This window comes from Paroedura picta, chromosome 1 (genome assembly GCF_049243985.1).
Source record: "Paroedura picta isolate Pp20150507F chromosome 1, Ppicta_v3.0, whole genome shotgun sequence".
Lineage (NCBI taxonomy): Eukaryota > Metazoa > Chordata > Lepidosauria > Squamata > Gekkonidae > Paroedura > Paroedura picta.
The window spans coordinates 95,592,868-95,606,893 of NC_135369.1; the positions used below are offsets into that span (position 1 = coordinate 95,592,868).

General features: G+C 40.9%; 1 protein-coding gene across 4 annotated transcripts in view; it reads right to left on the reverse strand.

The window, feature by feature from the left end:
* SNX9 (sorting nexin 9) overlaps window positions 1–13,203 on the reverse strand; it is a 52,541-nt gene extending 39,338 nt beyond the window's left edge. For 2 of the 4 annotated variants that reach the window (XM_077348762.1, XM_077348754.1), the window contains exons 1-2: window positions 12,884–13,203; window positions 176–262 (exon numbers count right to left, since the gene is read on the reverse strand). In XM_077348762.1, coding sequence (XP_077204877.1) covers window positions 176–262; window positions 12,884–12,895 — 99 coding nt within the window. In that variant the 5' untranslated portion in view covers window positions 12,896–13,203. The remainder of the gene's footprint in view (window positions 1–175; window positions 263–12,883) is intronic. The other 2 variants (XM_077348769.1, XM_077348778.1) reach the window with 2 other exon arrangements.
* Window positions 13,204–14,026: the final 823 nt, after the last annotated feature.

Here is a 14,026-nt window from a genome sequence, read left to right on the forward strand (position 1 = left end):
CATACATTTCCCTAGAAACGAAGATGTTGAAATGATCAACTATCTTTGCAGCTTCCTTTTACGTGCAAGCCAGTACATCAAGACTTTCAACTTCAGCAACAACTATTATTCTTCATCAAAATTGTAGGAATCGTTTTAGTGCACAGAACCCTGATTCCCACCAAATGAATCTTACCGGATTGGTAATTGTGATGATTTCTCCTTCACTAACAGTTAATTCATTGTTTCCTGGTTCAGCAGCAAAATCATATATAACCCGTGCCTGTAAATATATAAAAACAATACTAGCGATAACACTCTGGGTTTAGTTCTTCAAAATCCATAGTAGAACATTAGCATGAAATCTAGTTCAAAATATATGATAATAAATATGATAATAAATAAGCAGAGATAAATCACAGAAAAGAACTGGTGACATTCCATACAGATCAGCATTTAGAAAATCCAATTTAAACAATATTTTATATAACATCCAGAAGTGAAACAGCTCTTAAGAACTGGTCCTTATTATCCTGAAATTTTCTTATAAAGTTAAAAGCAGTTATCACTTAAGACTCATAGATCTGGAAAGGGCCACACAGGCCATCTAGTCCAACCTCCTGCTCAATGCAGGATTAGCCTAAAGTAGCGATCCCCAACCTGTGGGCTGCAGACCACATGTGGTCCGTCAACTAATTGGAGGTGGGCCGCGAAGGACGCCTACTCCCCCCCCTCCCGCCCCTTTACAACACAATTCGGATGTCATTGTCTCCCATCACTCCCAGATGGGACTATCTTGTTGCAGAGAAACAAGCTCAGGGTTCCCATTGATTTGCCATTGTCATGAGTTAAAATTTCCATGAAAATAAAATGTTCCTTATGTTCATTGTTGTGGCGTGTCTGTATCTTATTTTGAAGGGATGTTTAAACATTGCCATAGCGATCAGAGAGCGTTAGGGCAGTGGTTGAGAGTAGAGGAGTAAACTACCCCCCCCCAACCGGGCCTCAGTAAAATTGTCAAGTGTTGAGTGTTCCCCGGTGATAAAAAGGTTGGGGACCACTGGCCTAAAGCATCCATGCAAAGTCCAGCTGCTGCTTAAAGACTGCCAGTGAGAGGGAGCTCACCACCTACTTAGGCAGTCTATTCCATTGCTAAACTACTCTGACTGTGAACATTTTTTTCCTGATATCTAGCCAGTACCATTCTACATGCAGTTTAAAGCCATTATTGTGGATATTATCCTCTGCTGTCAACAGGAACCACTCCCTGCCCTCCTCTAAGTGATAACCTTTCAAATATTTAAAGACAGCAACAATGTCCCCTCTTAATCTTCACTTCTCCAGGCTGAACATTCCTAAACTGCTCAGCCTTTCCTCATAGGCCTTGGTCCCCAGATCATCCTCATTGTTCTCTTCTGAACTTTCTCAATTTTGTCCACATCCTTTTTGAAGTGAGGCCCCCAGAACTGTACACAGTACTCTAGGTGGCGTCTGACCAATGTGGTATACAGTGGGACTATGACACCTTGTGATTTTGAGGTGCTGCCTCTGTTGATACAGCCCAAGACTGCATTTGCCTTCTTTACTGCTACATCACACTGTTTGCTCATATTTAGCTTAGTCCACAAGAACCCCAAGATCTCATTCACACACACTGCTACCCATAAATGTATCTCCCATCCAGTATGCATGTGTCTTATTTTTATGACCCAAATGTAGAACTCTACACTTCTCTTTATTGAATTGTATCTTGTTCCCATTTGCCCACATTTCCAGCATGTTTAGATCTCTCTTAATCAAAATCCAAGCAGTCTTCCTTAAAAACAAGTTTAGGTAACAAATTGTACTTGTAAAATGAAATGAAGTTCTGAAGAGATTTCCTTCACCCTAGCTACCATTTCACGTAAAAAACAACAACAACCATCACCGGAGGACAAAAGAAAAGATGTGCCTCTAGAGTCTCATAAATAGGACATGACAGTAATAGCTGTTCTATGGCTGGTTGAAGCATCTAATAAACAGATACAAACTATTTCTGTACATAAAAGTTTCATTTAGATATAGTGTCTAACAGTGCATGGGAAACAAGTACACTGCCATGTTGTACTTAGAGCCAGTTGTATGTGCACAGGCCACTGAGTTAATGTGCTAAAACTGCCAGCTGTGCACCTAACCCTTTATATGCAACCAGAAAGGCCATCATTTCACAGGTGAAGCTTCTCATACTTATGATGCAATGGCAAAAGTTCACCTGCAAAATTTCTACATCTCAGCTGCTCTTAAAGATTCAGGAGCATGGATGTAAAAAGCCAATGAAGCCTAATTGTGCTTGGAAGATGTACTTTAGTGTTTGGCATAAAGTCAATCTACAGTAGAACAGATACACTCAGAATGAACAACACACTCAGATCCACAATCTGCTTAAGTCCCAAGGAGCCGGCAAGATCTCTTCTTTCTCTGTGGGCCAATTAAGTCACATAAGCAAATAACAGGGACAAAACTCTTAGGACTTCACACAATGGTAACTAAGCTGTACAGTATGAATTAACATCAATAGAAATTTCACTAAGACATTCAATTTACATATTTGAAAATTATAACCTGAATAGTGAGTCATATTTTTGTTTGCTGCTAATTTATAACCTATTTTGAAAAGCCAAATTGGTTTCCTACAATAAGTTGAAAGGTGTTGGAAATATGTGAATATACAACTAGCATACCTAGTTACGGGGACCTCTCTCCATCAATATTTCAGTTATTTTCTCCTTTCCTTCAATATGACTTACCCCACACATCCCTAACTTCCTACTTTACATTAAATCTATACCAGAAGATTTCTGATGGCTAGCTGCCTTAGTCCATAGCAACAAAATCAAATAGGCATCCTGCAGAATGTACTAATAATTTATTTCAGCATAAACATTTGTGAACCAACTTATGCTACAATAGGAGAGTTTATTTTTATATGCCACTTTTCTTTACCCGAAGGAGTCTCAAAGCAGCCTACAGTCGCCTTCCCTTTCCTCTCCCCACAACAGACACCCTGTGAGGCAAGTGAGGCTGAGAGTGCCCTGATATTACCGCTCAGTCAGAACAGCTTTATCAGTGCTGTGGCCAGCCCAAGGTCACCCAGCTGGTTGCATGTGGGGGAGTGCGAAATCCAACCTGGCTCACCAGATTAGAAATCCGCACTCCTAACCATTACACCAAGCAGGTGTTAGTCCTTAACATACCACTGGATTCCTGTTTTGTTTTTATTTGAACAGTATCCCAGCTTTTGCACATTTCACTCCAATGAGGTATGTTTACAAATTTCTCTCAGAAAATATTGTACTTGTAAACAAATGTTTAGCCAAATTCAAATCCAAACTGCCACAAACAGTACAATACATGATAAGAACAGTTCAGTTGCAAGTTTTAAATAGTCAATTTAGGTTATCAGGATTTTTAGCACTCATGAAAAGGATGAATGAATATCAAAGGTACAGAAGTTACAGATATAAATATGTATGGATATGCACACACAATGCGCCAAGAAATTCATTTCTAGCCTATAAGACTGGTCTGATCACTGTCAGGAAATCTGCTTGCATGTTCCAGACAAACAAGGATGCCATTCTGGGAAAAAGAATTGCTGAGCAGAAAGAAAGCTCCTCAGAAAACTTTTATTGCACTTGGCCAAATCTCCTGCAAAGGGGGAGGGGAATCTCCCAAACTGAATATGTTTACATAATTTGTAACATCTCTCACTGATTGTGGAAAATAAATCCATATTATCTGGAAGAAACAGCTTGTTACTGAAAACATCTTTTGTAAGATATGTTTCAAACATAGTGAAGTTAAAGAATACTTTTTAAGCCATCCAAAATGGGTTCCTCCTTTTGATGTAAGATTGTATCAAACTTCTTAGACAGACTGCATTGGCTTTCCAAATATCACTGCAAAATCAAACTAAGGAGACAGTGGGTTGACTTCCAAAGAGCCAACATCAGTATTTGTGAAATCTGTTATCAGGAAATATTTCACTGAAGCTATGTGCAATCTCCTCCTAAGAACTGATATTAGGAAAATGCGGTCATAATGATAACGAAAAGTTGGTACATTTACGGGGAGTTGTGTCCAGATAGAAATAAATGGATACTAAATTTAAAAGAGCCGTGAGATTTTTTTTGCACCAGAAATGAATGACATGCAGATGTATCTTTGTATACTCAACTCAGTAGAGAAGTTCAGTTACAAAAAATAAATTATACTTGTGCATTTTTTGCTGTTATCAGAAGGTTCTAACAGGAACACCTTGGAGGGCCAACATCTGGCCCACACTCCAACAGCTGCACTGGCTACCAGTTGACTACTGGATCAGGATTAAGGTTCTGGTAATTACTTCAAGCTCATACACGGTTTGGGCCCTGAGTATTTGAGAAACTGCCTTTCTACCTACGCTTCCCAAAGAGCACTACGCTCTACTGGCTCCCACCTGGTGGAATGAACTTCCAAATTACATCACGGCCCTACCAGACCTAAAGTGATTCTGCAGGGCCTGCAAAAAGGAACTCTTCCACCAGGCTTCTGGCCAAGGCAAGTGAAACAAATCATCAACCAGAGCCCAGGGGTCCCTCCCACCATCAACTGCACCCACAGCAGAAAAATGGACCCACACTGCAGTAAAAACTGAGTTGTCAAATATTGAATGTTGACTGTTAAGTTATAAACTGCTTTATTTGCAAGGCAGGAAATTCTTAGCTTTGAAAAATTAAAAAGCTCTGATCTGTCCTAGATTATACCGCAGGAGTTTCTTTAAAAACTGAAAGGAAGAGATCTGCGGTGTCAATTAAGGCCAGAGCAGACGTACTCCCTTCGTGCAAAATGCCCTTGCCCAGGAACTATAGCAACTCTCCTAGCCATTTATGGAAATTATGATGATGCTGGTAACACAAGAATGTTAGCATTACAATTTCACAGACTAAAACTATGCTCCAAAAGTAGCGCAGCAATATGTAAGTTAATAAATAATAAGTTGAAGCCTAACAACATGATGAAAACTGAGAAACGATGGAAAGAGAATTATCATGTGGACTTCACGGTACATCCAGAAAGAAAATGCCACAATCAACTTTTACTAGAGATATCTGAAGTAGTGTTTCACAAACACAAGCACAACACTGAATGCAAATCAGAAAATACAACACTCTGTTGCCCTACTTGAAAGGCACAACCACACACTCAGATTAAATTTCCCAAATTGTAGAAGGTGAAAGGGAGTCCAGCCTCTGTTACCAGCCCATGGAATAAGAACCATAAGATAGTTCCTTTACTTTCATCAACAGTGGCCTGCACTCTGCCCCCTGTCTGAGGAATCCTCCCCATTTCCACATGTAAGGTTGGGGAATGCGATCAAGAAGATTACTTTGAATGATATATTTTCCAGCTTCCTCATAGGGAAGGTGCATCCTGCTGTTACAGGGACCAGACTTCCTCTAACATTGCATGGCAAAACCAACCTGATATCTCTTAGAAGGAGAGGAGGCATCCCTACCTTGTTCTGCGTTGATGCTCATTTCCCTGGCTGCTCCACTGAGGTCATGAGTGCTGAGCCCAAGTATACGCTATCTTTACTGGCACAGGGGATCTTCCTACCTGAATTGTGCAGCATGCTCTTCTTGCCACCTCTGCTTGTCCACTGTTGACCACTCTTCTGCCTGACCGCACCAGGGAGAAGTCCCTTCCTCCTGTTTTGGGGCAAAGAGGTCCTGTCCTCCTTAGGAATGAAGCCATCTGAGGCTTTGTTGAAGTACTCTGCATTGTCCATTACCTCAGTCACTCTGCCCTCAGAAGGGGGGCAAGGAGTTGGCCAAAGGAGGAACTGTAGTACACAAAAATGAGTAGTTATGAAATTATCAAAATAGGAGTATTAGGTGCCTTCCATTGAGTTGTAGAAACCTTGCTGAGCAGCTCCCACAAAAACATGCTCTTCTTAATGAGAAAGGAAACAAACTGAGGAAAGTGGGTGACTCGACCCAGGAGCCAGGAAGCCTAGAACATTTTTAATCATACTTCCTTGATGGACAGATAGGAATCTTCCATGTCAAGATACTGGGAGGAGAAGAAAGGGAGGTCCTCATGCCCCATAGTGTTACTGACATAAATGTGATAGTCTCAATGCAGCTTACAATCGCCTTCTCTTCCTCTTCCCTCAACTGACATTGTGTCATGTAGGTGGGGCTGAGAGAGCAGGACTGTGGCTGGCCCAAGGTTCCCAGTTGGCTCCATATGAAGACTCAAACCCAGCTCTCCAGAATCCATTGCTCTTAACCACTACAGCAAGCTGGCTTCCAAAATACTACAGTAATTCCAACATCTGATTAAAACAAAACAGAATTGTAATGAAAGTCATGTGCTTATGTCGCAGGAAATTATTATTGTTTTCCTCACTGCCTTCAACTCTTATGGGACACCAGAGCAGCAGGCCTCTACTTGGCTCTGTCCCTTGGCCTAGTAAACTGCCTGCAGCCTTTACTTATTTATTTATTTTGCATTTGCTATCATCTGTGGATACATGAGGGCCTGCTGCTGGTTCCAATGGGATGAAATTAATTAAAAAGAAGTTCCGTCTCAACATCCGGAAGAAGTTCCTGACAGTTATAGCGGTTTCTCAGTGGAACAGGCTTCCTCGGGAGGTGGTGGGTTCTCCATCTCTGGAAATTTTTAAACAGGCTGGATAGCCATCTGACAGAGAGGCTGATTCTGTGAAGGCTCAAGGGGATGGCAGGTTACAGTGGATGAGCAATGGGGTTGTGGGAGTCCTGCATGGTGCTGGGGGTTGGACTAGATAACCCATGAGGTCCCTTCCAACTCTATGATTCTATGGTTGGCATGTTACAACAAAACACATACAATCAAACATCAAACAAGCATAATACTAAAAAAATATCAGTTAAAACTAACTAGAAAAATCTCAGTAACAATAGTTACATGCTTAGAAAAAAAAACTGAAAAAGAATGGCTCAACATTAGAAAAATCTTCTCTGTGTGATGCTCTCCAACTGCTGCAATGCAGAAATAATTTATTTTCATCAAGAAGCTAACATGCAACTCAGTACATCCATCAAAACAAGCACACCATCTTCACTGCAGTTTGCACAAGCGGACCAAGGTAACTATTGTTATAACTATAGGAATTGCTTCCATGCAGTGGTTTTATCTGCTCGCAATCTCAGTTCATGCTCACTATGATCTGCTGCACAGATGCATCCCAGGTAGCCTGCATGCAATGAAACAAGGAGAAGGAAAGAGTACAACCAGTATTGGAGTTTAGACTGAGGGAAAGAGGTAATTAACTTAAGTTTGGGAAAGCTTCTCTGCTTAACTTATCAACTGTACTGCTTTTAAAGGAATATGGCAAATAAGATGGCTTACAGTATTGGCAGTAAAGGTATTCCACTCCTCTTTTCCTTGTACTTGGAGCAGGAATATAGAATTCCTCAGCTGTTGGGACTCATTCTGCCTTCATGATCTGGAGCTTCTATAGTGGTGTCCTTAGCAGGCACATTGTAGATCCTCTTATACCCATAATGTGATTGATTTGTTGGTCAAAACTATCACTTTCATGCCAATAAAAACTACTTTTGTGCTCCTGATTTCCATTCAGATTACTTGTGCATTAAATATACTATTGTGTTTTTGTTATATTTTTTAAATGCATGGTGCCTCTCTGTGACCCTCAGTATTGCTAATACCAGAGCAAGAAACATGATGGCAATCCTACAAATCCTACAAAGTTGTATAAGAAAAACAATACTATCAGAAAGGTAAGGATGAGAGAGCGGGTCACTGGGTCAAAGTTAACCAGCATGCATCATGGTGCTATTCTTTGCTGGGCTGGTTTTGTGAATGGATGAGTATGGGCAGGGTTACCAGGCACCAGCTGACAGATTCCAGAGAGGGCCCTGTGTGTTGGAGTGAGTTATTTGCCAGCTTCTTAGCTGCTGATTCAGAAAGGGCTCAGACTCTTCAAACAGGCTGAACTATTGTCATAACCAAAGCCTCTTTCACGGCAAAGTCCCCAAAGTGTTGGTGGCTTAATCATACAAACGAAGCATCCATTCCCCACCCTTCTGTCTGGGGGCCATATGTCCAGTGATTTGTCCCCTGGAGAAGGGTCACTTGTTGGCGGCTGTCTGGTGCAGAGGGAAAAGAACTAGACAAACTTTAAAATCCAAATAAATTCCCTCTTATACACCTGCCTCTCAGTGTGCATACAAGCACATCTTCAAAGGACTGTTTGCTGTAAGCTAGGATCAGGCCTAATTCTCATGTGTGGGGAAAAAATGTATGGGGGGGGGGGATAACAACAAATCCCTGACATGGATAGTTCAGGCTAACTGAACTTGTCATATATTAGAAGCTAAGCAGGGTTGACCCTGGCTAGTATTTGGATGGGAGACTACCAAGGAAGTCTAGGGTCACAATGCAGAGGCAGGGCTCCTCTGAACGTCTTTTGCTTTGAAAACCCCACAGAGTCACCATAAGTCAGCTGTGACTTAATGGCACTCTAATTACATCATTAGAATGTTTCATGAGAAAATAGGTGACGTAATCATGACAGAGATGATGCATGAGTATGGACTGGAAAACCCAAGTTCAAATGTCAATTCCAATATAACCTGCAGGATTAGTTTAGAAAAAGCACAGTCACTGAGGCTCTACTCCCCCACCAGCAATAGAGTGATAAGAACATGGACTTCCATAACAACAATGCTTTAAATTTGACTGAGCATACAAAGCGTTTTCCATTTACTAATTTATACTACATTAAATACAAAATTATTAAATGTTAGTGTTGAGAGCTGAGATCACTAATTGCAGGGCGATGTGATTTTAGCAAGTTTTGTAGGAACTACAATATGGTAAATGGATTTCTGGCTTCCTTAGGCCAGTTACACAGATTAACCTACTTCAAAGGGTCACTGTGGCAGGCTAGAATGGGCAGTGACATATGCCTCTCTCTTTTGAAGAAAGATGGTGAAAACGTAATTTAAATGTTATGCAAAGAATTTTAAATCTTTTTTGTAAATATATGGAATACTGTTAGTTCATCTAATATATACTATTTAAGTCGAGAATGCCATCTTTTAGGCCACAGCTTATGTATGGATTTAAGAGCTTACACCAGCTTATAAAAATGCTATTTCTAAAAAGTGTTAATGTTTTAAAAATGCAAGGGTCAAATTAGGTAACTGCAATCTATTATTTCACATTTAATAATTAGTAATGCAAACAATAAGCAAAAAATAAGAAACTTTTATTACACATTAATTTCCCAACTGGAAAGATATTATTATTAATATCACAAAAACTTTTTCAAAAACAACCACAGTGCAATTTTGTAGATAGAGCAATTTATCATTTGCCTCTGGAAAGTTAAATAAAAGATGCCACAAGGCTTGATGTTTATCAAAGGAAGCCGCATTTTTTCTGGCACTGAAACAATGACCCTTCATTTTCTTTTATTATAGCACAGTGGCCTATTCCAAATAAGCAACAATTGGACCATGCTTCTCTTGCTGTTTAAGTGGAAAACTTCATAGTTTGAAGCTTTATAACGAATGGCAGAAAGAAATTCACAGTGTATCATGGTATTTAAAAAGTTCAGAAATGTTGTTTCACATCAAAACAGGTTGCTGCCAATAAGTGAATACTAGAAAGCTCCTAAATGTGAGTAACATAGCTATCTACTTATATGCTACCACAGAACAGTTTATATTCTTGTTAATCAATGGAAGCATTAAGATGTTCCTTCACAAAACACCTATGAAAAGCTAAATGAAATTATCTATGCACATTATTTGTGTAATAAATCAAATATTTGATGAACAGGTCATCCTAATCTCAAAAAGCACTGAACCCATATAAAGTGAAATAAAGGCTCAAACTTTTGAAACTTTGGCTTCTTTTCTAAACTAACTAGACTTTTTGTGCCTTTTCCACAGATCTAGCAGCAACTATCCAACATAAGTAAAGAGGAAAAGAAAAACAATGGTGCAGTGAGATGAAAATTTTATTCCAATATATGTTAATAACCAGCCCTGACCTGCATGGCCCATTCTAGCCTGATCTTGACAAATCTTGAAAGCTAAGCAGGGTTGCTAGGCTGGCTAAGTATTTGGATGGGAGACTTCCAAGGAATATTTGGGTCATGACGCAGAGGCAGGGAATGGCAAACCACCTCTATAAGTCTCTTGCCTTGATAATCCTACAAGGCTGCCAAAAATCAGATGTGATTTAACAGCACTTTCCACCACTATGTTAGTAATCCTTGTGTTTCTCACTGAGCTTCCTCAGGGGGTTCAGTGGAATATAAAATAGTGTATTTCACAGATCCCCCTAGGGAAGCTCAATGCAAAGCATGCAATAACATTTGGAATAACATTTTCTTCCCATTGCACCACTGTTTATTTCTCCATCACTTTGTTCTTCATTTTCCTTAACTGCTGAGTACCACAATCAAGCATGTGTTCACTGTCCACAACACTGAGCAAAATCTTTTTTCTGCTCTCATCTTCACTCTCATGTCTAAGACCCATTCACCCAATAAATCATATCAAACGCATACCCCCACCTACAAAACCTTTTCCTGCCTTTATAACTTTTGGCTTGTTAGTTCTGTTTTTGCAGTACATTCTATATGTCACTTCAAGCATGTATAGGATGAAATGCAACTTATATAATAGAAACAAAAAACACTTAACTGCAGGTCAACATGCAACCTTGGCTTTTTTATATAAAGAAAACTACTTCCAAGTTTGGACTGTACTCTTCAAACTGCTCCAATTTCCACAAGGATATTGGTTTTTGAAATACAAAACTTGTGCATTCCAAACTAGCCATGTAGTACAGAATATTTCCATATAACAAAAGTGGAAAAGAGCAAAGGAACCTCAATCCTGTATCATAAACAGAATATTTAAGAAGTTTCATTATTACTTCTTATATACAAAAAGACATGTCATAGGGGAAAAAGCTATCTATAGTCATGAGTGAGATAAGAGTACTATTCAGCAATTATGCATTTTGAGTAATCATTTTGAAACAAAGACATATTTCCCTTTTCTTACTGAAATGCTGAATCATGAAAATAAATGATAAACTATAAAGAACTTGACTGAAGACCTCTTTGAAGTTGTATATCACACCACTACCAGAAAGAGTCACATTACAGAAAACATTCTGCCTGACCAACTGAAATGGAAGTACAGAAGTAGGAACCACTCAGGACCCATCTATCTAAACTACAATATGAGTTAATTAACCTAAATGACACATCGCCTTTTCGTTTCAGTCACTCATATATAAAACTGGAGGAATATGTACCAGGATAACAATCAAATCAAAAAGGATTATAAAACTCTTGCAAGTTATAGTGCTTTGTGATAAATGGCAATAGGGATATCATGAACTGATACTTCATAGAACAATCAACTGACTATTTGTTAAAGACTAAAGAAATCTAAGAATTCAACTTTAGCTTTAAAAGGAGACTTGTAAGCTTGATTTATGCAGCAATGAGATGCTTGAAAGCAAGCATAAAGTATGCCTTTATAATGTAATTTCAAAAGGCACACTTAAAAATTGACTGATTAGTCATATGAATATGTCCTTTAAAAACAGGTAGGCCACATGCTTAATGTACAGTCATGTGTGGGCTGGAACTACTAGCTGTAAACACACACTGGTGATTCAAACTAATGTATGTGGTTAGATGAAAGAAACGAAAAAAGACAATGTATTAAAAATACACCCACAAGTGACCAGTTTTTCATCACTGGCCGCAGAATCAAGGCTAAGGGCATCATGAAGTAACTACAAGCTACAAGTATTTACAGAATAACAAGTGCTTTGTTGACTTTCTTTTTATTATTATTATTATGGGATTTATGAACCACCCTTCCCTATAAGACGCATATAAAGCATCCATATTCTAAAGTTCCTACTCAGTAATTGTGCTTACTCCCAGGTGCTCCTTTGGGATCTCTCCCCATAAAAACGTTTTTAAAATGTTTTATTACAACATTTAACGACTATATTTTGTTAGATACCTGTCACCACATCTGAGTGTCCCTTCTGATATTTTTTCAGAATACCAAATGCAATATAAACTACCACCCTTGTGCCATCCAGTACCAGAGCTTAGATAACAGCTTCCAAGTTCTAGATAAAACAGGCACAGGCAAACTGCACTGAACTATTATGTAGAAAACATGCATGCAACCAACAAGTGTCTGGGGCAGGGGTGACAAGAGAAACTGGAGCGCACAGAAAGGCGACTTGTGGCAGAAGGGGAGGAAGCGCCACCTTTGATCTCCCAATTATACCACTGGCCATTTAGCAGGAGTTAATGAACATCGAATAAGTAGGAAGAGCCTCTTTAGCTAAAAGCTTAAAGTTCCAAGATTATCTTCAGCCCTTTCCTCCACTTGCTGGCCCAAAGACGGAGTGTGGCTAAGGCCTAAATCACTAACAGCCAGCGCACTGTGTTGCCTGTATGAAGGGAAAGAGAGGACACAAAACACAACAACATGAAGACACAAAGCTGTCTCCGCTGGGTGACAATATCCCTCAAACACTCCCCCCCCTCGACACGCCTTCTCTCGAGTCACCAATGGAAAACCCACCCCCCCACCCCCCCTAAAAAGAAGCCGGTGGGCGGGCGGAATCCCGCCAAAACGACCAGCCGCCCCCCAGTCGAAACAACGAGGCGCCCCCCACATATGCGTGCGCGAGGAGGTCCCTCAACGACCCCCGCCCGGCGTCGCCCCCCGACTCCGAAGACGACCGTATCGGGCAGGGCACAGGGGGCTCGGCGGCGCCGTGGAGCAGGAGGGCGGCGGCGGCGCTTTCTCCTCACCTTGGTGGCCATGGCTGGGCTGTGGCAGCGAGCCTCCCCCTAGCCGGGAATGGGCCCTGGCTGGTTCCTCTGGGTCCCTCCTACTGGGCCGCGACGCTGAGGCTGGAGGAGGAGGAGGTTGGCGGCGGCGGCGGTGGCTCCCTTTCCCCCTTCCCTCCCTCCGTCCTTCCTTCCCTCCCGCCGCTCCTTCCTGTCCCCTTCGCGTGCCTCAGGCAGGCAGTGAGAAGACGGGACGGCAGCTCCTGAACCCACAACCAGGCAGAGTCCGGGCTGCACAACCCCCCACGCTTCCTTCCCCCGCCTTCCTTTTCCTTTTGCCTCTTCCTCGTTCGCTCGCCCATATCCAGGGGCGGAGTTTCACCCAGGAGGGCGTCCCGAAACCCAGGCAAGGAAAGCAAAAGGACGGGATGTTTCCTCTCTAGGAGACGTCCCGGAGTACCCGAGGCGGGTACTTTGCAGAACGGGCAAAGGTTCCCATTCTTGTACCAACCTTATTTGCAAACAACATCAGTCTTAATTTTGACAGCATTAAGTTTTAATTTATTCACTGTTCTCCTCAGAGGAGAAAGTAAGCTAAGCGCAAGCAACTATCGAGTAACCGGTAAGGAAGTGGCTGCTCCCGTCTTACTTCAAGCACCCTGAGAGAAAAATTTGGTAAGAAATTCACCTTCCAGGACCTGCTCTTGAAGAAAGATTAAAACCAGAATAGGGCCATACCCCTTGGACCTTTCCAGCCAGAGTGCAAAAGTAGCCTTATAAATTCGGTCATTTGTGCTAGTATTGAAGATGGTATAGTAACCTGAGAAAGAGTTAGAATCAACACCCTGTTTCCAAGAGAACATATTGGAGCAACACATATCTGCTTTATGTCCGCAGAACCAACCCAGACCCATATTGACATTTAAATGTTTTTTTTGCTTGTTGTATTTACTGAAGAGCTCTGTCTAAATTGAAAGCTTGCATCACTGCAAAATGGTCTTTTATAATGAATTATTATTATACAGAAAAATATAAAGATTTGTATAGAACAGTTTTAGTTTAAGAAAAATCAGACCCTGATCTGGATGGCCCAGGCTGGCCTAATCTAGTCAGATCCTATTATTTGAATGGGAAACCACCAAAGACATCCAAGGTTGCTACACA